At 61.0% G+C, this 26,045-nt stretch overlaps 1 protein-coding gene across 3 annotated transcripts in view; it reads left to right on the forward strand.

The window, feature by feature from the left end:
* Positions 1 to 26,045, forward strand: part of ARNT2 (aryl hydrocarbon receptor nuclear translocator 2) — an 86,446-nt gene that overhangs the window by 10,329 nt on the left and 50,072 nt on the right. For 2 of the 3 annotated variants that reach the window (XM_081114920.1, XM_081114922.1), the window contains exons 2-5: positions 11,919 to 12,033; positions 16,164 to 16,211; positions 18,690 to 18,903; positions 22,305 to 22,518. In XM_081114920.1, the coding sequence (XP_080971046.1) occupies positions 11,919 to 12,033; positions 16,164 to 16,211; positions 18,690 to 18,903; positions 22,305 to 22,518 (591 nt within the window). The remainder of the gene's footprint in view (positions 1 to 11,918; positions 12,034 to 16,163; positions 16,212 to 18,689; positions 18,904 to 22,304; positions 22,519 to 26,045) is intronic. The other variant, XM_081114921.1, reaches the window with a different exon arrangement.

The raw sequence follows: 26,045 nt of genomic DNA on the forward strand, positions 1-26,045 counted from the left end.
CCCCCGTGTACCCCAGCCCTGCAAGTCACACCCTCTGTCCCCCAGCCCTGCAAGCCACACCCCCTATCCCCCAGCCCTGCAAACCACACCCCCGTGTCCCCCAGCCCTGCAAGCCACACCCCCGTCCCCCAGCCCTGCAAGCCACACCCCCCGTCCCCCAGCCCTGCAAACCACACCCCCTGTCCCCCAGCCCTGCAAGCCACACCCCCGTCCCCCAGCCCTGCAAGCCACACCCCCGTCCCCCAGCCCTGCAAGCCACACCCCCTGTCCCCCAGCCCTGCAAGCCACACCCCCGTCCCCCAGCCCTGCAAGCCACACCCCCTGTCCCCCAGCCCTGCAAGCCACACCCCCGTCCCCCAGCCCTGCAAGCCACACCCCCGTCCCCCAGCCCTGCAAGTCACACCCCTGGCCTCCCCCTCCCCCTCCATCCCCCGTGGCTGAGAAAGGCCCCCCCCCCTCCATTCATTGGCCCAGGCCAGACATTTCATTCTTTTGTGGTTTTTTTTTCTTTTTTCATTTAATTCTTATTATTTTTGTTAATCCTCCCCCGAGGATATTTTCCCATTGATTTTTAGAGAGAGCGGAAGAGAGAGGGAGACAGAGAGAAACATCGATGTGAGAGAGACACCTCGATGGGTCTCCTCCTGCACCCACCCCCAACCAGGGCCCGGGCCGGGGAGGAGCCTGCCACTGAGGTCCATGCCCTTGACCAGAATCAAACCCGGGACCCTTCGGTCTGCAGGCCGACGCGCTATCCACTGAGCCACACCGGCTGGGGAGATGTTACTTGTTTTAAGGGCTCAGCCACCTGATTAGACACGTCATTGATGGAGCCGGTGGAGTGCGCCCAGGGGCGGGGGCCGTGTGGAGGCCTTGGCGGGGGCTGAGGAGTCCCGTGGCCGGGTGGCCTCCCAGTGAGCGGAGGGAAGAAAGGGGCTTTGTTCCGGCCTCAGGGCGGCCACTGGGGCGTCCCCCGCGGGGGAGGGGGGGGACGGGAGGCGGGTTCGGAAACAGTTCCGGCTGCTGAGTGTGGCCGGCCGGGCAGGGACGGGGGGACCAGGCAGGGACGGGGGGGACCAGGCGGGGACGGGGGGGACCAGGCAGGGATGGGGGGGGACCAGGCAGGGACGGGGGGACCAGGCAGGGATGGGGGGGACCAGGCGGGGACGGGGGGGACCAGGCGGGGACGCGGGGGACCAGGCGGGGACGGGGGGACCAGGCAGGGGCGGGGGGATCAGGGGATGGGGGGGACCAGGCGGGGATGGGGGGGACCAGGCGGGGACGGGGGGGATCAGGCAGGGACGGGGGGACCAGGCAGGGACGGGGGGGACCAGGCGGGGATGGGGGGATCAGGCAGGGACGGGGGGACCAGGCAGGGACGGGGGGGACCAGGCGGGGATGGGGGGGGACCAGGCGGGGACGGGGGGGACCAGGCGGGGATGGGGGGACCAGGTAGGGGCGGGGGGATCAGTCAGGGATGGGGGGGACCAGGCAGGGATGGGGGGGACCAGGCGGGGATGGGGGGATCAGGCAGGGACGGGGGGACCAGGCAGGGACGGGGGCACCAGGCAGGGATGGGGGCACCAGGCAGGGACGGGGACTTGGAGAGGGATGCCTGAGCTCTGTGTGTTTAGGGGGGATGCCAGCTCCCCAGCTGGTAGACCGCACGTGGTAGGCGAGCGGCACGGTGGCCTGGCCCCCGATTCCGTCCCTGGGCGTTAAGGCTGCTGGGGTCCCGGTTTGGGGGGGACCTGAGGGGAGGCGGCCGGGGGGTGGTGACGCAGAGCCCCACCTGCCCTCGGACACACGGGGTGTGAGGCCGGGCCGTCCTGGGTGCCTTTATGCCGAAGGGATTCCAGGCCGACAGAATCGGGGCAGGACGTAGACAGCTCTCCTGTGGACCGTCCCCCAGGTCCCCGGGGTGAGCGTGACCACCCCTGCTGCCCCCTCCCCTCCAGGGCCCTGGGGTGCCCCCTCCCCCTCTGCTTCCTCCTGTCCTGGTTGGACTCACTGCCCGTCCCCCTGCGGCCGGCTCTGCCCCCGAGTGTGACCGCTCGCCCCACTGCCCCCCTGTCCTCCCGGGTCCCAGGGCCCAGCGTCCAGTCTCCCTCCCGGACCCTCCCGTCCTCGGAGCAGACCTCGCGGGTCCCTGCCGACCACAGCTCGGTGCCGCGGCCTCCTCCTCTCTCTCTCTCTTTTTTTTTTAAAAAAAATATATTCTTGCCCTGACCGGTTTGGCTCAGTGGATAGAGCGTCGTCCTGCGGACTGAAGGGTCCCGGGTTCGATTCCGGCCAAGGGCATGTACCTTGGTTGCGGGCACATCCCCAGTGGGGGGTGTGCAGGAGGCAGCTGATCGATGTTTCTCTCTCGTCGATGTTTCTAACTCTCTATCCTTCTCCCTTCCTCTCGGTAAAAAATCAATAAAATATATTTTAAAAAATGTATATTCTTACTAGAGGCCCGGTGCACAGAATTCGTGCACTGGGGGGGGGGTTCCCCCAGCCTGGCCTGTGCCCTGTCACAGTGCTGGAGCCCCGAAGTCGACTGCCCCAAAGAGGCCGGCCGGAGCCTGGGGTCCCGCCTCCGCGCCCCGCACGCAGCGTCCAGCCCCGGCCCCCCCGCGGGCGTCCACTGCACACGCAGCCTCCTGGCGACTGCTCATCAGCCTGAGGGCCTCATGACCACACAGGCTTTTATTAGTATAGACCGACCTCAGAGAGGAAGGGAGGGGGAGAGGGAGAGAGAGAGAAACATCCATGATGAGAGAGAATCAGGGACCGGCCGCCTCCTCCACGCCCCCCACTCGGGATGGAGCCCGCCACCCGGGCCTGTGCCCTGAGCGGGAATCGAACCCGGGACCCTTCGGTCCGCAGGCCGGCGCTCTGTCCACTGAGCCACACCGGCCAGGGCTCTCAGGCCTCAGGTTCATTCATTCGTCTCCATCCTTCATGCAGCAGATGTGTGTCGCCTGTCAGCCCTCCGTCACCACGGTCCTCCCTCCCTCCGTGCTGGGGGCCTTCCCGGTGTGGCCGCTGCCCTGGGTCACCCCGGTGGGACCGACCGTGGGCTGTGCGGCCGCGTCACCACCAGGGGGCGCCCGCACAGGTGGTTCAGCCCCTCCTGCCTCACCTGCTTCAGAATCGCCGGGAAGGAGGCCTGCGTTGAGCATCGACCTACAAAACGGGGGACCCGGGTTCGATTCCCGGTCGGGGCACAGGCCCGGGTTGTGGGCTCGATCCCCAGTGGGGGGCGTGCAGGAGGCGGCCGATCCGTGATGCTCTCTCATCATGGATGCTTCTCTCCCTCTTCCTTCCTTTCTGAGGTCAATACAAATGTATTAAAAAGATAATAATCACCAGGGAGGGCCCTGCCCCTCCCAGAGGCTCTGTCAGCAGAGGGATGGCATTTCTGACAGGTTCCCAGGCGACAGCGCTGGCGCTGGCCCCCGGGCCACCCACCCCCGGGTCCGCAGAGGCAGCTGAGCCTCGGAGCCAGCTGTGCCCACCCCATACTCACTCACCTGGCTCAGGGCTCCGGGCCCCACGAGCTCAGGGAACCGCCCTGATATTGGGCTCCGTAGACCCATTTCACAGATGAGTAAGTCGAGGCTTGGGTGAGCGGCAGAGCCGAGACCCCCCCGCCCTCTTCCCAGTTCTCACCCTGAGTGTGTCCTCTCTCCACGCGTGTGGAGCAGGCATTCCTGTTTCCGTGGGGACGGCCCCTCCCGCCACGGCTGTGTTTTATCTGAAACCCTTATGCGTCCCGGACGGTTCTTTCCCACCATCTTCGACGACGGTTGCCGTTTCCGTAGCATTTCCAGGGGATGATCTGCGGGTCCTGTTCTGTATGCAGGTTCCCGCGTCTGCGCACCAGGCTCGACGGATTTGAATTCTCTTTAGGCCCGGCCGGCGGGGCTCCGTGGCTGAGCGTCGACCTAGGAACCAGGAGGTCAGGGTTCGATTCCCGCTCAGGGCACAGGCCCGGGTGGTGGGCTCGATCCCCAGTGGGGGGCGTGCAGGAGGCGGCCGATCCACGATTCTCTCTCATCATGGATGTGTCTCTCTCTCTCCCTCTCCCTTCCTCTCTGACATCAATAAAAACATTAAACAAATAAGTCCTCTTTAGAACGGGAGATTTGGAAAAAGACAGAGGCTCCTGGATAAAAGAGAAAAGATGCTCACGTGATGGGTTGCCTCACGCCTTCTCGGCTGGCGTAGGGGTTTCTGGGGGCCTGTACTTCCTCCTGAGATAGATGGGGGCTCGTTGGTGACTCCTCAACAAGACAGAATAAGAGATGGAGAAGGCGAGATTTCAGCAAAGAAATACTAGAAAGTTATTGATCCAACTGCCCGAGCCACCTGGCCAGGGCTTGAGACTTCTTTTTATTTTTAATATTTTCTTTTTATTGATTTCATAGAGGGAGGGAGAGACAGAAACATCCGTGATGAGAGAGAATCAGGGATCGGCTGCCTCCTCCATGCCCCCCACGCTGGGGATGGAGCCCGCCACCCGGCCTGTGCCCTGAGCGGGAATCGAACCCCGACCTCCTGGGTCCTCGGTCACCGCTCAGCCACGGAGCCACGCTGGCTGGGCTGGAGACGTCTTCGTAATCGGTTTTGCGTGGACAGCGCGTAGCTTTAACCCCGTGGCCGTGGGTTACCCACAGGACACGCGCGGCCTGCACTGGGCAGCGATACGTGGATGTTTGGGGGTCACCGCCCTCCCTCCTCTGCGGGGGTGTGTACGTGGGAACGTGAACCCCGAGACTCGCGCGGGAAGGTCGTGGGGCCTTGTTTGTGTTGAAATCTTATAGGTGTCGGTGCGATCATAGGGTCATCGGGCGCAGGTTCAGGGAGGCCAAAAACGATGCCTAGAATAATAGAAGGGTAATATGGTAATTAGACCAGACAGCCGAACGACCTTCCGGACGTCCTTCCTGACAAAGCCGGGGCCGAGGGAAGCCGGCCGGGATCCCGGGTGCCTGCGGGCGCCCGGGGGAGGGAAGCCGGTGCCGGCAGCCGGGGTAAGGAAGGCTTATTCTTGCAGGAATTGTTGTGCATTGGGCCTCTCGTATATAAAGGAAAAGGTGTATATATATATATATATATACTAGAGGCCCGGTGCACGAACATTTGTGCATGGAGGGTGGGGGTCCCTCAGCCCAGCCTGCACCCTCTCCGATCTGGGACCCCTTTGGGGATGTCTGACTGCTGGTTTAGGCCCGATCCTTAACCGGCAGTCGGACATCCCTCTCGCAGTCTGGGACCGCTGGCTCCTAACCGCTCACCTGCCTGCCTGCCTGATCGCCCCTAATCACTCTACCGGCCTGGTTGCCCCCAACTGCCCCCCACCCCCTGCCGGCCTGCTCACCCCCAACTCCCCCCCTCCCCCCCCCGGCCAGCCTGCTCTCCACCAACTGCCCATCTCCGCTGGCCCGATCGCCCCCAACTGTCCCCCCCCTTGCCAGCCTGATCGCCCCCAACTGCCCCCTCCCGCCATCCTGATCGCCCCCAACTGCCCCCTCCCGCCGGCCTGATCGCCCCCAACTGCCCCCTCCCGCCGGCCTGATCGCCCCCAACTGCCCCCCCCCCTTGCCAGCCTGATCGCCCCCAACTGCCTCTGCCTCAGCCCCACCACCGTGGCTTTGTCCAGAAGATCGTCCGGAAGGTCTCCCGGTCTAATTAGCATATTCCCTTTTATTAGTATAAATAAACATCTTTTTATTGATGTCAGAGAGGAAGGGAGAGGGAGAGAGGGAGAGAAACATCCACGATGAGAGAGAATCCTGGATCCGCCGCCCATGGGGGATGTGCCCGCGCCCTGGGGGCTCCGTGCCCCCCCTTCCTTCTAGAAGGGGTGGATCCCCCTCCCCCCTCGTGCCCACCAGGAGGAATCCAGTCTGATCTGTCCTCGGAAATGCCTCTCTGATGGTCTCGATATCTCCAGCAGACGTAGTGGCTGCCCCCGAAATCCAGGTCCCCCGTCCCCCCCCGCCCCCCGTTTTCCGGAGCCTAAGCAGTTAACGCCTGGGATCTCTGCTGCAGATACACTGATCAGTATGCGCGGCCGGCTGTCCCCTCAGCCGAATCCCGGCCCGGCCTGCGGTGAAGGTAAACGGAGCCGAGATGGCATCTTCTGAGCAGAATACCAATGGGGCTGGTTTCCGCCCAGCGGTGCCCCCCCCAACCCCCCATATTCTTCCTGCTCGGATAACGGGGTAACGGGGCCCCCGCAGAAGGTGCGGGTCTCGGAGAAGGAAGGCGGCGGGTGAGTCTCCGGAAAGGTAGGGCCCTGGCGTGGGTCCCTGGGAGAGGACTCGCCGCAGGGAGTGTCCGTGGGGGTGAGCCTGCCCCCCTCGCTCCCCTCCCCGCCCCCAACCCCGACAACCTGCCTGGTTTTCTCCCCTGTTCGTGCGAATCGTCGTGAAGATACTCTAGGACCTCGGTGGTCGGCAGACTCATTCGTCATCAGACCCAAATATCAACAGTCCGACGATGGAAATTTCTCTGGAGAGCCGAATGTTTTAAACTTAGACACTGTAGGCAGGTACATTGTGATTCATTCATGAGGGTCCTCCTAAGGCTTAGGAAGAGCCACACTCCAGGGGCCCGAGAGCCGCCCGTGGCTCGCGAGCCGCCGTTTGCCGACCACGGGGCCAGGTTATTGCATTGGGAAAGTGTGCATGTCAATCGTGGCTTTATGTTTCCCCAAAGAGAAAATGAATGTCTCTCTTATTTATTTTTTAAAGCTTTTAAATATGTATATACTAGAGGCCTGTTGCACAAAATTCGTGCAAGAGTAGGCCTTGGCTGCGTCCGGAAGGTCTTCTGGAAGGACGTCCGGTCTAATTAGCATATTACACTTGTATTATTATAGATATATATTTTATTTCAGAGAGGAAAGGGGAGAGAGAGGTTAGGAACATCCATGATGGGAGATGGGAGAGAATCACGGACCGGCTGCCTCCTGCACGGCCCCCGCACGGGGGATCGAGTCCGCAACCCGGGCCTGTGCCCTTGACCGGGAATCGAACCCGGGACCCTTCAGTCCGCAGGCCGATGGTCTTATCCACTGAGCCGCACCGGCTAGAGCTAGAGCCCCATTTTTTTTTTTTTTTTAGAGCAACCTCTGGGGGAGAAAGGAATGCCCTGATGAGCCCCATTTCTCTTGTTTAAAAAATATTTTAAAAATGGATTTGTGGAGAGAGAGGCAGGGAGAGGGAGAGAGAGAAACATCAGTGATGAGAGAGAATCACGGACCGGCTGTCTCCTGCACACCTCCCACTGGGGATGGAGCCCGCCACCCGGGCCTGTGCCCTGAGCGGGAATCGAACCCATGACCTCCTGGTTCCTAGGCCGACGCTCACCACTGAGCCACACCGGCCGGGCGTAGCTCCATTTCGTACCTGCAGCAGAGACAGCGACGAGGCCAGCCCTCGGAATAAAGGGAGTAAATGCAGGGAGGCCCGTCCAGCCGCCCCGGCCTCCACTCCCCTGCCGCCCTGGGGCCAGCCCCGAGCAGGGCGGATCTGAGAGGCACCATCCAGCCGTGATTTTCCTCCTCCTCCTCCTCCTCCTCCTCTGGCATTTCTCGGCCCTGAGCAGTTTCCGCGTGGGAGGGTCAGGTGACCAGGCTGGTTGGCATCCTGTGCGGTGACACAGGCGTCTCTGCGGGGCTGACGCCATCCCTCACCCTCCCGGAGGCCCTGCCCTCTCCCCGGGGACCTCCATTCATTCCGTGCAGCAGCCGTGCAGGTGCAGGTAGGAGGCGCATGGGCAGCCGGTGGCCTGGCCCGGGTGGGGGCGGGCGTGGCCGGGGACTGGCTGCTTTGGGTCAGTGAGGGTTGAGCTGAATCTAAAAGACTGCTGGGGCCCGGCCGGCGTGGCTCAGTGGTTGAGCGGCGACCTAGGAGCCGGGAGGTCCCGGGTTCGATTCCCGGGCAAGGGCACAGGCCCGGTGGCGGGCTCCATCCCCAGTGGGGGGCGTGCAGGAGGCGGCCGGTCCGTGATTCTCTCTCATCATGGATGCTTCTCTCTCTCTCTCCCTTCCTCTCTGACATCAATAAGGTTAAAAAAATATATAATATTTTTAATTTTATGATTCTTTTCTTTTTAAATTCATTTTATTGTATTTTTATTTTTTTACAATTATACAAAATAAATCGGTCTCTGTGGGGTCTCCACTTCCGGCCCTCGGGCATCAGGGCTCGTCTCTCCTGCGAGTTTTTTGTTGATTTTTCAGGAAGCTTTTCTGTATTTTAGTTGTAATACCGGTTTGTTCCTGGGAGCATGTCTGTTCGTGCAGCACCCACTTGCTCGACCGTCATTTTTAATCCTTTCAAAAATATATATAGATATATACATATTTCTTTTTAAAATATTTTTACTGCCCTAACCGGTTTGGCTCAGTGGAGACTGGAGGGTCCCGGGTTCGATTCTGGTCAAGGGCATGTGCCTGGGTTGCAGGCACGTCCCCAGTGGGGGGTGTGCAGGAGGCAGCTGATTGATGTTTCTAACTCTCTCTCCCTCTCCCTTCCTCTCTGTAAAAAATCAATAAAATATATTTAAAAAAATATTTTTACTGATTTCAGAGAGGAAGGGAGAGGGAGAGATTGAAACATCAGTGGTGAGAGAGAATCATTGATTGGCTGCCTCCTGCACGCCCCCTACTGGGGATGGAGCCCATATCTGGGCATGTGTCCTTGACTGGGAATCGAACCCGGGACCCTTCAGTCCGCAGGCCGATGCTCTATCCACTGAACCAAACCAGCTAGGGCCAAATTTTATATATACATATACATTTACATATACATATACATATACATATACATATACATATACATCATACACACACACATATATACACATACATACATATAATAGAGCAGGGGTGGGCAACCTTTGTGTGAGTGCGTGCCTAAACCAGCAAAATCTCTGACTCAGCACTCTCCTGCATGCCCACGCTAATTTTTTGAGAACATGTCACGCCTACTTGCTGTCTCTTAAGGTGTATGTATGAGAAGAACCTTGAAGAAATAATAAAATTCATTCAAGCGACAAAAACACAGTCCATGATGATGAAAAACACATTTATTTTTTAACGTCTACATGTTATGTAAAATTATTTATTTATCTAAGATGCACCTGCACCGAATTTATCTGAAAAATAAAAAAGTTGGTATTAAGGAAAAAATTGTAAATGGAAGATGATAAGAGAGGGTTTCGCATGCCAGCAAGTGCCAGGGGTTGCCCACCCCTGAACTAGAGGCTCAGTGCACGAAGTCATGCGCGATTAGGGTCCTGGGCCTAGCCTGCAATCAGGGCCATTTTCCGCCCGCCCGCCAGTCCCTGGCCGCCGCCACCAGCCAGCCGGTTCCCCTCGCCGGCCCCCCCGCCTCATAGCGACTGGTTAAGCGGTCATTCCAGTTGTTACGCTTATGGTCCGGCCTTTTATTATATAGGACTAGAGGCCTGGTGCACGAATTCGTGCACGGGTGGGGTCCCTCGGGGCAGCCTGCAGGGATCGGGCCGAAACCCGCAGTCCAATGCCGCCTGCAGCTCCTACCTGCCCCTCCCGCTCATCCCGGCCCCACTGTGCCTGCCGCGGGCTCGCGCCCAATCAGTCCCGGTCGGGAGAGGCTCGTGCTGTCACAGCATTGCTCGCCAGCCATGAGCCCTGCGTCTGGCGTCCTCCCAAGGGGAGTGGCCTGCGGGATCGGGCTGAAACCGGCTCTCCGACATCCCCCAAGGGGTCCCGGATTGCAAGAGGGCACAGGCCAGGCTGAGGGACCCTACTAGTGCATGATCGGGCCCGGGAGGGACCATGGGAGGGCTCCAGGGCATGTCCATACTGGTTGGAGCATCTGCCCCCTGGTGGTCAGTGCACGTCATAGCGACTAGTCGACCATTCAACTGTCTGCCCCCTGGTGGTCAGTGCACATTATAGCGACTAGTCGACCAGTTTACTGTCTGCCCCCTGGTGGTCAGTGCACGTCATAGCAACTGGTCGACTGTCTGCCCCCTGGTGGTCAGTGCACGTCATAGCAAGCGCTTGAGCAGCCTTAGCATATCATTAGCATATTACGCTTTGATTGGTTGTTTGGTTGTTCTGCCATTCGGTCTATTTGCATATTACCCTTTTATTATATAGGATTTTGAAAACACCGCTAGGAAGTTTATTTGGTGAAGAGAGGGAAGGGAGCTTTGTTGCCCCAGGACATAGCACGTGCAAAGGCCCTGGGGCGGGAGGGACTGTGGTGAGTCCCAGGCGGTGTAGCCTGACTACACAAGAGCTGGGGGATCATGGCAGGGACTTCCCTGCCCCTGTTGGTGCTGAGAGTGAAGAGTAGCCGCAGAGGAGACCAGCAAGGGCTGGAGGGTCAGGTCTGGCTTCCGTGGGGACAATGCGTGGGAGGGAAAGAGTGGACGTTAGACCACGGAGGCCCTGAGCACAGCCGGCAGCGGAAGCCGGAGGAAGGGTGACCCTTTCGGAGGCGACAGCAGGCCTGAGGGGGGGAGGGGGGGCCTGGGCGTGGGAATCGGCGAGGAAACGGGGCTGGTGCCCAGGGCCTGAGGGAGAGCAGCGGCACCGAGAAAGGATGGAGCCGAGGAGGTCGGGAGGGGCCTCGGGTCTGGTGCGGAGGGAGCTGGCCCGGGGGCTTGTGAGGCGGGCAGGGGCGGGGGCGGGGCGCGGGGAGAAACCAGGAGAGGACGCTGGAGATGGGGTTGGGGGGCTGGGAGTGGGGGAGCCACACCCGTAGAGCGGGGGGGCAGGGAAGGGAGTGTTTGCCTTCACAGGAAGTGACCCCTGTGACGATGTCAGCTCCCTGCGGGGGGTACAGGACAGAGGTCTGAGGGCAGAGGCTGCAGGGAGAACGGGCCGTGGGGAGACCTCCCCGTGAGACCGAGGGGGCGCTGGGACCTTGCCCCTCCCCATGACCATCCCCCCATGACCTTGCCCCTCCCCGGTGACCTTATCTCCCTGTGACCTTGCTCCGCCCAGCAGGAGCTCTCTGGTTCCCCTGGGAATTCGGTTCCTGTCTGGGGGGGTGGGTAGGGTGTTGACATGGGGCCATCTGGTCAGCAGAATGCGTTCATGTCCGTCTCCTTTCACGTGTGGTCAGCCCTCAGCTGCTGGGGGCAGGGGGAGGGGGCAGGGGGAGGGTCATGGGCTTCCCTCGCTGGGAGAACAGGCTACGGCCAGCTCTAATTTCCAGGCAGGGCCCTGGGAGGGGGGTCTCTTCCCGCCTGAGCTCTCCTGAACGCAGAGGCAGGTGTGAGGTAGTGGCTTTAATATACGTCCATGAGCCCGGCCGGCGTGGCTCAGGGGCTGAGCGTCGACCTAGGAACCAGGAGGTCAGGGTTCGATTCCCGCTCAGGACACAGGCCTGGGGAGCGGGCTCCATCCCCAGTGCGGGGCGTGCAGGAGGCAGCCGGTCCGTGATTCCCTCTCATCGCGGATGTTTCCCTCTCTCTCCCCTTGTCCCCTCCCTTCCATTCTCTCCAGAAATCAACCAAAAAAATATCCTTGGGTGAGGACTAAAAAAAGTGTCTTATAAGAAATCCTATATAATAAAAGCCTAATATGCTAAGTGTCTGGTCGGCCATTCAGCCAATCAAAGTGTAATATGCTAATGATACGCTAAGGCCACTCAACCGCTCGCTATGACGTGCACTGACCACCAGGGGGCAGACGCTCTGACCACTAGGTGAGCTTGCTGCTGGGGTCCCGCCGATCGGGACTGAGCGAGATGGCCAGACACGCCCTGGAGCCCGCCTGCAGCTCCTCCCCGGCCCCAACTGTGCACCGACCTGGGTCCTAGGGCTCTCGTCCCCGGGGGGTGCTCCCGGGGCCCTCGGGCCACCCCCTTGCTTTCCCGGGACTGACAGAACCTTCTCTCCTCTTTGCCGAATTCCAGAAATGGCCTCAGACCTGCCGGGATCGGTGCCGCTGCCCGTGGCGCCCATGGCGGCCGCCGGACAGGTGCGGATGGCCGGGGCCGTGCCCGCCCGCGGAGGGAAGCGGCGTTCCGGGTAAGCAGCCTCGCCCGGCGGGTCGGGCACCGGGCTCCCTGCATGTCGCGCGCTCGCTGGACCCGTGAGGGACACGCTGCGTCGGGGGCTCCCCCATCCAGCTCCCCCGCCCCCCCAGCTCCAGCTGCTTGGGCTGCAAGAGTCTTTGCTCGGCCCGGCCGGCGTGGCTCAGTGATTGAGCATCGATCCATGAACCAGGAGGTCCTGGGTTCGATTCCCGGTCAGGGCACAGGCCCGGGATGTGGGCTCGATCCCCAGTGTGGGGCGTGCAGGAGGCAGCCGGTCCGTGATTTTCTCTCATCATGGATGTTTCTCTCTCTCCACCCCCCTCCCTTCCTCTCTCTGAAATCAAAATATATATCTATATCTTTTAAAAAGTGGGAGGTACTGTGTCCTCAGGACTTGCGATTTTTCTGTGCTGCCGATGAGCGGTGAGATGTGTGGGGTCCCGGGGGGCGGGGGTGGTCAGCCTGTGGATGTGAACAGCCTGTGTCCTGCTGTCTGTCCTGGGCTCGTCCCATGTCATGCTGATCCGGTGACCAAATCCGATGGCTGCCCACATGTGTGATCATACGTGCAGGTGGGAGGCACAGTCTTGTGGTCCCTGGTTTATTTATTTACTAGAGGCCCAGTACACAAAATTCGTGCACGAGGGCGGGGGGGGGGGCGGGTCCCTCAGCCCGGCCTGCGCCCTGTCACCTGCACGCTGTCAAATCCAGGAGTCGAACATCCTGCGGGATCGGGCCCAAACTGGCAGTCGGACATCCCTCTCGCAATCCGGGACCGCTGGCTCCTAACCGCTCACCTGCTCGTTTCTAACCGCCCTCCCCTGCCGGCCTGACTGCCCCCTTACCGCCCTCCCCTGCCGGCCTGACCGCCCCTAACCGCCCTCCCCTGCCGGCCTGACCGCCCCCTTACCGCCCTCCCCTGCCGGCCTGATCGCCCCTAACCGCCCTCCCCTGCCAGCCTGATCGCCCCTAACCGCCCTCCCCTGCCGGCCTGACTGCCCCCTTACCGCCCTCCGCTGCCGGCCTGATCGCCCCTAACCGCCCTCCCCTGCCAGCCTGATCGCCCCTAACCGCCCTCCCCTGCCGGCCTGATCGCCCCCTTACCGCCCTCCCCTGCCGGCCTGATCGCCCCCTTACCGCCCTCCCCTGCCGGCCTGATCGCCCCCTTACCGCCCTCCCCTGCCGGCCTGATCGCCCCCTTACCGCCCTCCCCTGCTGGCCTGATTGCCACTAAATGCTCCCCCTTGCTGGCCTGGTCACCCCTAACTGCCTCTGCCTCGGCTTTTGCTACCATGGCTTTGTCTGGAAGGTCGTCTGGAAGACGTTTGGTCTAATTAGCATATTACCCTTTTATTAGTATAGATGTTAAACCCTCCCCCGAGGATATTTTTTCATTGATTCTTAGGGAGAGGGAGAGACAGAAACATCGATGTGAGAGAGACACACCGATGGGCTGCCTCCTGCACGCACCCCGACCAGGGCCCAGGCCGGGGAGGAGCCTGCAGCCGAGGTCTGTGCCCTTGACCGGAATCGAACCCAGGACCCTTTGGTCCACAGGCCGACACTTTATCCACCGAGCCATACCAGCTGGGGAGAGCTCAGAGGCATTTTATTTATTTTTATTTAAATATATTTTTATTGACGTCAGAGAAGAAGGAAGAGGGAGAGAGAGAAACATCCATGATGAGAGAGGATCACTGATTGCTGGGGTCCAACCCCAGCAGGTCCAGGGGTCCCCAAAGGTGTGGACGGAGTCGGCGAAGAAGGAATGACACGGAGACAGCGTTCAGTTGATCAGCAGCCTAGCCAGGATCTCTAGCCAAGTTCTGGTCAAGATCTCCAGCGAAGTCCTAGTTAGGATCTCCAGCCAGGTTCTGTGTCCATGTTCTCTCGCTAGGTTCTCCAGCCAGGTTCTCCAGGTTCTCCAGCCAGGTTCTGTAGCCTTGTTCCCTCGCTAGGTTCTCCAGCCAGGTTCAGTCACCAGGTTCTAGTCAGGTTCTCTTGCCATGTTCTATCCAGGTTCTGTGGTCAGGTTCTGTCTCTAGGTTCTTCAGCCAGGTTCTCTCACTAGGTTCTGTCTCCAGGTTCTGTGGCCAGTTTCTGCCCAGGATCTTTTGCCATGTTCTCTCCAGCGAAGTTCTTCTGTCTCTAGGTTCTGTGTAGGTTCTGTGTCTAGGTTCTGTGTCTAGGTTGTATCCTGTTGTCTTGTTACATCTGTATTTATACCAGTTGATTCAATCCTATCAATCTCTATTCCAAAGGTTAGGGCGTTTCTTATCTCCATTCCAGGGAGTAAAGATTATGTAGCTTAGGCATGATTGTTCGTAGTTAAAGTGATTAATTACCCGCCTGGCACTTAGTTAAGGGGTTTTATTCCCTCCCTAACTTCAGGGGAAAATCCCTACCTGGGGAAACAACCTTTCTCAGAGAGGTGACCTTGGTTAAAACACATAGTGCCAAGAAGGGGAGCAAACATATTAAGAACAGTATGCCATATACGCCAGGTCCCTTGAAACAGCAAGGATGGACCGGCTCCTGGCAACTGATCGGCTGCCTCCTGCACGCCCCACACTGGGGTTTGAGCCTGCAACCGGGCCTGTGCCCTTGACTGGAATCGAACCCAGGACCCTTAGGTCTGCAGGCCGACGCTCTATCCACTGAGCCACACCAGCCGGGGCGAGCTCAGAGGCATTTTAAAGATAACCGTGCCTCCCACACCCGCTTGAGGTTTGGCCTCAGTGCTTGGCGCCCCCCCCCCCCCCCCGTCCCCCCATCCCCCCATCCTTTTAGGAGTTTTGAGAATTCAATCTTTTTTTTCCCTGGACCCTGCAATGTTTGTGGCAGTTCCCGGCCTGGCCGCCAGGTGGCGGCGTGGCTCCGCGCTGGCTGTGAGGGCGGCGTTACCCCCAGAACCCTGCTGGCCCTGCCTCCCTCGGGAAGTCCTCCGTCCAGGCCAGCTCTCCCATCGCCCGGCTCTCGGCCGCTCCCCGCTGGTGCCCGATGCCCAGCTGCGTGGTCGGGGGCACGTCTGTCCCTCCCGTGGCAGCTCTGCCGTGTCTGTGGTTTTCTTTCGTTTAAAAAAAAATGCTTTTATTGATGTCAGAGAGGAAGGGAGAGGGAGAGAGAGAGAACCATCCACGATGAGAGAGAGTCACGGATCGGCTGCCTCCTGCCCGCCCCACCCTGGGGATCGAGCCCGCCACCCGGGCCTGTGCCCTTGACCGGGAATCGAACCCGGGACCTCCTGGTTCATGGATCGATGCTCAGCCATGGAGCCACGCCGGCTGGGCCCTTGGGTGTGTGTACTGTGAGTGCGGCACAGAGTTCAGTAAAAAGGGAAATCTCGCTGCAGAATTAGTGATGCGGGGAGCAGCGCCCCCACGATGGGGGGAGACGGGAGCGTGGACCCTCTGGCACCGCCCGGAGCGTCCGCGCAGCCCGCGTGGCATTCTGGTAGAGACTCCTTCACGGTTGCACACGGCCCAGCCCTGTAATGAACGCTGCTCACTGGGTGACCTTGAATTTGACCTTTTCTTGTCCGGAACCCGTGTGATGGTCGGGGAGAGACCGTTTCCTGCTCTGGGGCGGGTGGGGACGGTTGGACAGCCGTGTGTCTGAGGGCACGTAGCCCCCTCTGTGCCCGCTGCTCCTGTCGCCATTAAAAGTGCCACCTGTGACATTTCTCACCTGTGACCTTGTGCACCTGTGACCTTGCTCACCTGATACCTCACTCACCTGTGACCTTGTTCACCTGTGACCTCACTCACCCGTGACCTTGTGCACCCGTGACCTTGCTCACCTGTGACCCTGCGCACCTGTGACATTTCTCACCTGTGACCTTGCGCACCTGTGACCCTTCTCACCTGTGACCTTGCTCACTTGTCACCTTGTGCACCTGTGACCTTGCTTACTCGTGACCCTTCTCACCTGTGACCTTGCTCACCTATGACCTTGCGCTCCTGTGACCTTGCTCATCTGTGACCTTGCACACATGTGACCTTGCTCACCCGTGACCCTTCTCACCTGTGACCTTGCTCACTCGCCACCTTGCACACCTGTGACCTCTAATCTGTGGCCTTGCACACCCGTGACCTGGCTCACCTGTGACCTTTGTCTTTTCAGGATGGACTTTGACGATGAAGACGGCGAAGGCCCCAGCAAATTCTCCAGGTGAGTTCACGGAACTTGGAGAAGCCAGCGGCCGGCCAGCCCCTCCTGGGGACGCACACGGATGGAAGCGTCCTTTTAAAAAATATTTATTTTTGTTGCTGTCAGAGGGGAAGGGAGCGAGAGGCGGAGAGAAACATCACGATGGGAGAGGATGGTGGCCCGCTGCCTCCCGCACGCCCCCCGCGATTTAAATGTCCTTCGACCCCGACGAGGCCCCTGCCCGCGGTGGGACCCCACGCCCGCCCCTCGTTTGGGGCCGGTGACAGGAAACGGGCAGCGGCCGCACCACGTCCCCCCCACCCCCCCACGTTCCACAGCTCAGTGACGGTGACTGTCCACATTAAGTGGGTTTCTCTTCTTTTTGTTAATCCTCATTATTAGATAATAATAATAATCCTGATTATTAGAGAGAGTGGAAGGGAGCGAGAGAGAGAGAGAGAGAGAGAGAGAGAGATGAGAGAGACGCTGTTCGTTTGCCTCCTGCATTTGCCCTGGTTGGCGGGGGGACCACACCCCAAACCCAGGCATGGGCCCTGGCCGGGAATTGAACCCACAAGCCCCTGGGGCCCGGGATGACGGACGCTCCAACCCACGGAGCCCCCCGGCCGGGCCTGACTGTGCCTTTTGGGTGACGCCTCCCCCGGCCCCCGTGATGACCCGACAGTGGCTCTCAGGGTCCCTGGGTCCAGCGCCCCCGCGGAGAGAACGTTCCGGAGCGGGCGTGTTCCCTCATCGCAGGACACGCCGGCTGCGGGGGCCCAGGGGCAGGAGGAGGAGGGGATGCGGGGGCGATGTTTGGCCTGCGGGGTCGGTGTCGGGGACGAGGTAGCCAGACGGGGTGACCCGGAGCTGCTGTGTGAGGTCCGCACAGGGCGGGCAGGGTCGCCGGGACTCCCAGCCCGTCTCCCCCAAGCCCGGCAGAGTCTGTGCCACAGCGTGGCTTCTGCTCACCCCCCACAGGTTAAGAGAGAGAGAGAGAGAGAGAGAGAGAGAGAGAGAGAGAGAGAGAGAGAGCCGGTGTGGGTCAGTGGGTAGAGCACCGGCCTGCGGACTGAAAGGTCCCGGGTTCGATTCCCGGTCAGGGCACAGGCCCGGGTTGCAGGCTCCATCCCCAGTGTGGGGCGTGCAGGAGGCACCCGATCCGTGATTCCCTCTCATCATGGATGTTTCTCTCTCTCTTTCTCTCCCTTCCTCTCTGAGATCAATAAAAATATATTTTAAAAAAATGAGAGAGAGAAAGACGGACGGGCTTCCCTTAGGTTGAGTTTGTAGGAGCCGGAGCCACCTCGCTCTGGCTGCGGGGTAGTTGATGGAGCTGCTCAGAGTTGGGGACACGCCTGAGGCCGCCCCGCACCTGGTGGCTTTGCCGTGGCCGTGGCTGCTGCCCGAAGCGAGGGGCGTGGAGTCAGCTTCCGGCTGCCTCCCGCCAGGAGAAGGGAATTCTTTTTTTAAAAATTGATCTCAGAGAGGAAGGGAGAGGGAGAGAGAGAGAAACATCCATGAAGAGAGAGAGTCACGGACTGGCTGCCTCCTGCACGGCCCCCTCTGGGGATCGAGCCCACAACCCGGGCACCTGCCCTTGACCGGGAATCGAACCCGGGACCTCCTAGTTCAGAGGTCGAGGCTCAACCCCTGAGCCACGCCATCCGCGGGGACAGTGTCTGAATTCTTGATGCTGCTGCAAAGTCGCTAGGTTCATGGGAACGTGAAAGGATTTCAGGGTATTTAGATGAACCTGTGCCCCCCACGCCCTCAGAGACCCCACAAAGCTCACTCAGGTGTTGGGGAGCCTGTGCCCCCCCCCAGAGACCCCCACTAAGCTCTCTTGGGTGTCAGGGAGCCTGTGCCCCCCCAGAGACCCCCACAAAGCTCACTCGGGTGTCAGGGAGCCTGTGCCCCCCCAGAGACCCCCACTAAGCTCTCTCGGGTGTGGGGGAACCTGTGCCCCCTCAGAGGCCCCCACAAAGCTCGCTCGGGTGTTGGGGAGCCTGTGTCTCCCCCAGAGACCCCCACAAAGCTCTCTCAGGTGTCAGGGAGCCTGTGCCCCCCCAGAGACCCCCACTAAGCTCTCTCGGGTGTCAGGGAGCCTGTGCCCCCCCAGAGACCCCCACAAAGCTCTCTCGGGTGTCAGGGAGCCTGTGCCCCCCCAGAGGCCCCCACAAAGCTCTCTCGGGTGTCGGGGAGCCTGTGCCCCCCACAGACCCCCACTAAGCTCTCTCGGGTATCGGGGAGCCTGTGCCCCCCCCAGAGACCCCCACAAAGCTCTCTTGGATGTCGGGGGAGCCTGTGCCCCCCACAGACCCCCACTAAGCTCTCTCGGGTGTCCAGAGCCGCTTGCCCAGTGTGTGTTCAGGGACCACCTCCCCTGCCCGGCCCCTTGGTGGCACCCACGGGCCCCCGTGCCCCCCTGCGGCCCGGCCCCCCGCCCGGTCTGACGCCTCTCTCTCCCCCGCCCCCCGCCCGCCTCCTGCTGGGAAGAGAGAACCACAGTGAGATCGAGCGGCGGCGGCGGAACAAGATGACGCAGTACATCACGGAGCTGTCGGACATGGTGCCCACCTGCAGCGCGCTGGCCCGCAAGCCCGACAAGCTGACCATCCTGCGCATGGCCGTCTCGCACATGAAGTCCATGCGGGGCACCGGCAACAAGTCCACCGACGGCGCCTACAAGCCGTCCTTCCTCACCGAGCAGGTGCCGTGCCAGCTACCGGGGACCCGGTCACCGGAGGAGCCGCGGCGGGGGGCCTGGGGCGCAGGGCGGAGGAGCCGTGTGGGGGGCCTGGGGCGCAGGGCGGAGGAGCCGAGTTGGGGGCCTGGGGCGCAGGGCGGAGGAGCCGCGTGGGGACCTGGGGCGCAGGGCGGAGGAGCCGAGTTGGGGACCTGGGGCGCAGGGCGGAGGAGCCCAGTCGGGGGGCCTGGGGCTCAGGACGAAGGAGCCGAGTTGGGGGCCTGGGGCGCAGGGCGGAGGAGCCGCGTGGGGACCTGGGGCGCAGGGCGGAGGAGCCCCTTCGGGGGCCTGGGGCGCAGGAGCTGCGGGGGCCTGGGGCGCAGGGCGGAGGAACCCCTTCGGGGGCCTGGGGCGCAGGGCGGAGGAGCCCCTTTGGGGGCCTGGGGCGCAGGAGCTGCGGGGGCCTGGGGCGCAGGGCGGAGGAGCCGCGTGGGGACCTGGGGCACAGGGCGGAGGAGCCGAGTTGGGGGCCTGGGGCGCAGGGCGGAGGAGCCGAGTGGGGGGGGGGCCTGGGGTGCAGGGCGGAGGAGCCGCGTGGGGACCTGGGGCGCAGGGCGGAGGAGCCGAGTTGGGGGCCTGGGGCGCAGGGCGGAGGAGCCGCGTGGGGACCTGGGGCGCAGGGCGGAGGAGCCGAGTTGGGGGCCTGGGGCGCAGGGCGGAGGAGCCGAGTGGGGGGGGGGGGCCTGGGGCGCAGGGCGGAGGAGCCGCGTGGGGACCTGGGGCGCAGGGCGGAGGAGCCCCTTCGGGGGCCTGGGGCGGAGGAGCCGCGTGGGGACCTGGGGCGCAGGGCGTAGGAGCCTCGTGGGGACCTGGGGCGCAGGGCGGAGGAGCCGCGTGGGGGCCTGGGGCGCAGGGCGGAGGAGCCGTGTGGGGACCTGGGGCGCAGGGCGGAGGAGCCGCGTGGGGGGCCTGGGGCGCAGGGCGGAGGAGCCGCGTGGGGGGCCTGGGGCGCAGGGCGGAGGAGCCGCGTGGGGGGCCTGGGGCGCAGGGCGGAGGAGCCGCGGAGGGGGCCTGGGGCGCAGGGCGGAGGAGCCGAGTTGGGGGCCTGGGGCGCAGGGCGGAGGAGCCCCTTTGGGGGCCTGGGGGGCAGGAGCTGCGGGGGCCTGGGGCGCAGGGCGGAGGAGCCTAGTCGGGGGTCAGGGGCGCAGGGCGGAGGGAGGGTCGGACCGAGAGGACACATCCCGTCCTCATGCTTCACCGGAACGTCCGTCAGGGGCTGTGGGTCCGGCCTGGCTCCTCTGTTTGTGTGGCTCCTGTGGGCCTTTTCTGTAAGAGTATGTTTTTACTTTATTTTATTTATTTTTTAAAATATGTTTTATTGATTTTTTATGGAGAGGAAGGGAGAGAGATAGAGAGTCAGAAACATCGATGAGAGAGAAACATCGATCAGCTGCCTCCTGCACGCCCCCCACTGGGGATGTGCCTGCAACCCAGGTCCATGCCCTTGACCGGAATCGAACCCGGGACCCTTCAGTCCGCAGGCCTCGCTCTATCCACTGAGCCACACCGGTTAGGGCAAAATATGTTTTTATTGACCTGAGAGAGAGAGAGGGAGAGAGAGAGAGACATCCATGATGAGAGAGAATCATGGATCAGCCGCCTCCTGCACATGCCACACTGGGGATGGAGCCTGAAACCCCGGCCTGTGCCCTGACCGGGAATCGAACCCTGACCTCCTGGTTCACAGGTCGATGCTCAACCCCTGAGCCACACGGGCCAGGCCAATTCCATTTGCTTACTGGCAACCTTCAACATTCTCTCAGAAACTTGTGATATCCACGTAGTTTTGGAAACTTTGATTACTTTTTCTTAAGACGTTATTTTGTTTAAAAATTTTTTTTTGTAATTTATTGACTTGAGAGAGAGAGAGGAAGAGATGGAGGGAGGGAGAGAGAGAGAGAGAAAAAGAGAGAGAGATGGATTTAAAAATATATATATATTTTATTGATTTTTTACAGAGAGGAAGGGAGGGGGATAGAGAGTTAGAAACATCGATGAGAGAGAAACATCGATCAGCTGCCTCCTGCACGCCTCCTACTGGGGATGTGCCCGCAACCTAGGTACATGCCCTTGACCGGAATCAAACCCGGGACCCTTCAGTCCGCAGGCCGGCGTGCTATCTACTGAGCCACACCGGTCAGGGCGAGAGAGATGGATTTTGTTGTTCCCTTATTTGTACATTCATTGGTTGAGTCCTGGATGTGCTCTGACTGGGGATCGAAGCTGCCACTTTGATGTATTGGGACAGCGCTCTCATCAACTGAGCTACCTGGGCAGGGTTTGATGGCTTTTATAAAAAATTAAATATGTTTTTATTGATGTCAGAGAGGAAGGAAGAGGAAGAGAGAGAGAAACATCCACGATGAGAGAGAATCACTGATCGGCTGTCTCCTGCACGCCCCCCGACTGGGGGTCGACCCCACAACCCGGGCCTGTGGCCTTGACTGGAATCGAACCCAGGACGCTTCAGTCCACAGGCCAATGCTCTAGCCGCTGAGCCACACCGGCCGGGGTCAACGGCAGTTCTGGATTCCGGGCGCGGGACCTCGGTCGTGGGCGCCCTGTTCCCAGGAGACAGGAATGGGGAGGAGGTGGTGGGCGGGGGCGTCTGAGCGTGGGGCTCTGTCCCCCGAGACCTTCCCACGGGCGGAGGCTGGGAGACCTCAATGGTGGCCTCCTCCCCCCGGCGGCGGGATCGGCTCCTTTCCCAGGCACCCTGTGCCGATGTCCGCCCCCTTCCTGCCGGGAGGATGGGCCCGAAGCTGGAAATAAAGATGCTGACCCCAGGCTGTGGGTTATGTCGGCGTCCGGGACACACAGGAGGTGGATGCCTGGAGCCGGGGAAACGGGCCCAGTAACCCTGTCCTTCCAGGCCCACTTCCGCCCCCGGTTCCCAGGCGGGGGTGTCGGAGTCTGACTCCATCACGGGTGCAGGGACCCTTAGGGAGCCCCCCAGGTGCCCTCACCAGCAGGGCCACAGGTTCCAGTCCTTGGGGACGGACGCTGGGCAGGGCCCCAGGCTGCGGGCCCTTCGTCTGTGTTACAGAGGGTCCCAGGCAAGATGACCTTGGCCCGGCGGCCAGTGTGGCTCAGTGGTTGAACGTCGCCCTAGAACCAGGAGGTCAGGGTTCAACTCCCGGTCACGACACCTTCCCGGGTTCCAGGCTCGATCCCCAGTGGGGGGCGTGCAGGAGGCGGCCGATCCATGATTCTCTCTCATCATGGATGTTTCTCTCTCTCCCTCCCTCTCCCTTCCTCTCTGAGATGAATACGAATCCGTGAAAGAGAAAGAAAAGAGGAAAATCAAATCGTCGGGGGGGCAGGGAGGGACCTGCTTTTCCCTGACACCGGCCTTCCCTTCCCAGGAGCTGAAACACCTCATCCTGGAGGCAGCCGACGGGTTCCTGTTCGTGGTGGCGGCCGAGACGGGGCGGGTGATCTACGTGTCGGACTCGGTCACGCCCGTGCTGAACCAGCCGCAGTCCGAGTGGTTCGGCAGCACCCTGTATGAGCAGGTGCACCCCGACGACGTGGAGAAGCTGCGGGAGCAGCTGTGCACCTCGGAGAACTCCATGACAGGTCAGTGGGGCTCCCCTCCTGGGCTCCCCGCCTCCCCGCGGGACTGTGGGACCCTCGCCACAGCCTTCTTTCAGGAAACAGCTTAGGGAGCTGCAGGTGAGAGGCAGCTGCCGGGAGGTGGGGGCGTGTATCTGACTTGCCTTGTGTAACGGGCTCATGGACCCTGTCGTGTTGCAGACGTTCATTTTCATTCATTTTTAATGAGAGGCCTGGTGCACGAATTCGTGCACCGGTGGGGTCCCTCGGCCTGGCCTGCGGGATGGGGCTGAAACCGGCTCTCCGACATCCCCCAAGGGGTCCTGGATTGTGAGAGGGCGCAGGCCAGGCTGAGGGACCCACCAGTGCACGATCGGGGCTGGGGAGGGACCGCGGGAGGTTTCCAGGGTGTGTCTGTTCCCACTTGTCAGTCCCGATTGGCCGGACCCCAGCAGCAAGCTCACCTACTGGTCGGAGTGTCTGCCTCCTGGTGGTCAGTGAACATCATAGCGACTGGTCGACTGGTCGACTCTCTGCCCCCTGGTGGTCAGTGCACATCATAGTGAGGGGTTGAGTGGCCTTAGCATATCATTAGCATACTAGAGGCCTGGTGCACGAATTCATGCACCAGTGGGGTCCCTCGGCCTGGCCTGTGGGATCGGGCCGAAACCAGCTCTCTGACATCTCCTGAGGGGTCCCGGATTGCGAGAGGGCACAGGCCACGCTGAGGTGCGCCACTGGTGCACGATTGGGGCAGGGAGGGTGGGGAGAGGATGTGGGAGGTTGGCCAGCTGGGGAGGGACCACGGGAGGGCTCCAGGGCATGTCCGGCCCAACTCGCTCAGTCCCGATCGGCCGGACCCCAGTAGCAAGCTAACCTACTGTTTGGAGCGTCTGCCTCCTGATGGTCAGTGCACGTCATAGCGAGCAGTTGAGCGGCCTTAGCGTATCGTTAGCATATTACGCTTTGGTTGGTTGAATGGACGACCAGACACTTGGCATGTTTCTCTTTTATTATTGTAGATAGTATAGATCACTCTCCCCTCCCTCGCTTTACCTGCAATTAGAGGCGCGTGCCACAAGGAGGCGCTGTAGCTGTGGGTTAGTGGGAACTGCATGCTCTGTAATGAGGTCTGTGCCCCTGTAGGTGACTGTTTGTGATCTTGGTGCCAGGCATTGTAATACCCCAGCCTCAGGGGCCTAAGATGAAGTTCCCTGTCGAAGCTCTTAAATAGATGTTTTTATTGGTTTCGGAGAGGAAGGGAGAGGGAGAGAGAGAGAGACATCAATGATGAGAGAGAGTAATGGATTGGCTGCCTCCTGCACGCCCCTTACTGGGGGTCGAGCCTACAACCTGGGCCTGTGCCTTTGACAGGGAATCGAACCCGGGACCTCCTGGTTCCTGGGTCAGTGCTCAACCACTGAGCCACACCAGTCAAGCCCTACGGAAGCATTTAAATGTAGTCAGTTCTGCTAGAGTAACATACATGTTATTTAAACCCACACACACACACGCACATACACACCTACAGTGTACAGAACTGAGAAGTGAGAGCCACAGAGCTGGTGAGGAAAAGTGGGCTAGTAGCCCCGGCCGGTGTGGCTCAGCGGATAGTGCGTCGGCCTGCGGACTGAAGGGTCCCGGGTTCGATTCCGGTCAAGGGCACAGGCCCGGGTTGTGGGCTCGATCCCCAGTGTGGGGCATGCAGGAGGCAGCCGATCCATGTTTCTCTCTCATCATTGATATTTCTCTCCCTCTCTCTTCCGCTCTGAAATCAATAAATGTATATATTTAAAAAAATAAAAAAAGTTGATGCTTATAAATATGCTTTTTTTCCTTTTTAAATCCTCCCCCGAGGACATTTTTTTCCCCACTGATTTTTAGAGAGAGTAGAAGGGAGAGGGGGAGACAGGAACATGGGTGCGAGAGAGACACATGGATGGGTGGCCTCCTGCACGCCTCACACTGGGCGTGGAGGAGCCCGCAACTGAGGTCCGTGCTCTTGACCGGACTCGAACCTGGGACCCTTCCGTCCACAGGCTGACACTCTACCCACTGAGCCACACCAGCCAGGGCTATAAATAAATACACTTGATTTAAAAATAAACAAGTAAATAAATCAATAAATCAGAGGAGAGCGGTGCCCTGGGCTGCCCTTGATAAGCCCAGGTGGACATCCCAGGGGCCACGCCTTTCGGAGTTAGACACGGGGCGGGGGCGGGGGCGGGGGAGGAGCGGAGGGGAAGTGAGCTCACCCCGGAACTGCTGGCTCGTGCCCCGCGGTCTGCATCACCCACAGGATGTGGGTTCCGGAGACCCGGTCAGGAGGCCAGCTGAGCGGGTGGCCGGGGAAGGGATGGTCGGGGGCCGGGCAGGCTCCGGCCAAGGGCTTAGCTCAGCGGCTCCCAGGGTCGGCGGGCACTGCTGTCCGTGGGAACTCGCCGTGTGTCTGGCTGAGGGGAGGGGCAGGCAGCGTGGCCCACACTCGGACAGCGGTGTCCGGGGAGTGGACGCTGGACGGGGGGTGGTGGCCGTGGCGGCCGGAGCTGGTGGACGGGGAGCAGCAAGGCCGGCTTCTCTTGGGAGGACAAGGGGGACGGGGGACGGGGGACGTGTCCTCGGGGCGGAGGGAGGACCGGCCTGTCTCGGAGCCGTAGGGACGTGATGTGGCCCCCCTCCCCTGCCAGGAGCAAGGCCGCCTCCGGGACGGGCCTCGGGGTTTCGCTGGGGCTCAGAAAAGGGCTCCGTAACCAGCCGCCGGGTCCTAAAAATGCATCATAAAAACATGGACTGAAAAAACCCTCAGAGACGACTTGAAGCCTTCGATGGGGGGACGAGGGTCCCTCACACCCTCCTGTCCCGGGCGTGTTTCCTTCCAGGCCCCGCAAGGGGGCGCGACCCACCACAATCAAGGGACAAACGGAGCCAGCACCTCCAGAAATTTCCTTGTGTTCCTGTGGGCCTCTTTTATTGTTATTGTAACACTAGAGGCCCGGGGCACGAAATTTGTGCGGTGCAGGACGAGGGGAGTGGCCCTCAGCCCGACCTGCACCCTCTCACAATCCGGGATCGCTGGCTCCTAACCCTCGCCACCTGCCGGCCTGATCGCCCCCTAACCGCTCCCCTGCCGGCCTGATCGCCCCCTAACCGCTCCCCTGCCGGCCTGATCGCCCCCTAACCGCCCTCCCCTGCCGGCCTGATCGCCCCCTAACCGCCTCTGCCTCAGCCCCTGCCACTGTGACTTTGTCCGGAAGGACGTCCAGAAGATGTCTGGTCTAATTAGCATGTTACCCTTTCATTATAGATTTTTATTGATTTCAGAGAGGAAGGGAGAGGGGGAGAGAGAGAGAGAGAGAGAGAAACATCAATGATGAGAGAGAATCATGGATCGGCTGCCTCCTGCACGCTCCCTACTGGGGAATCGAGCCCACAACCTGGGCATGTGCCTTCGACCGGAATCGAACCCAGGACCCTTCAGTCCGCAGGCCGACGCTCTATCCACTGAGCCACACCGGCCAGGGCTTTTCTTTCTCTTTTTTCTTTTTTCCTCC

This window comes from Myotis nattereri (genome assembly GCF_964212035.1).
Source record: "Myotis nattereri genome assembly, chromosome: 21".
Classification (NCBI taxonomy): Eukaryota; Metazoa; Chordata; class Mammalia; order Chiroptera; family Vespertilionidae; genus Myotis; species Myotis nattereri.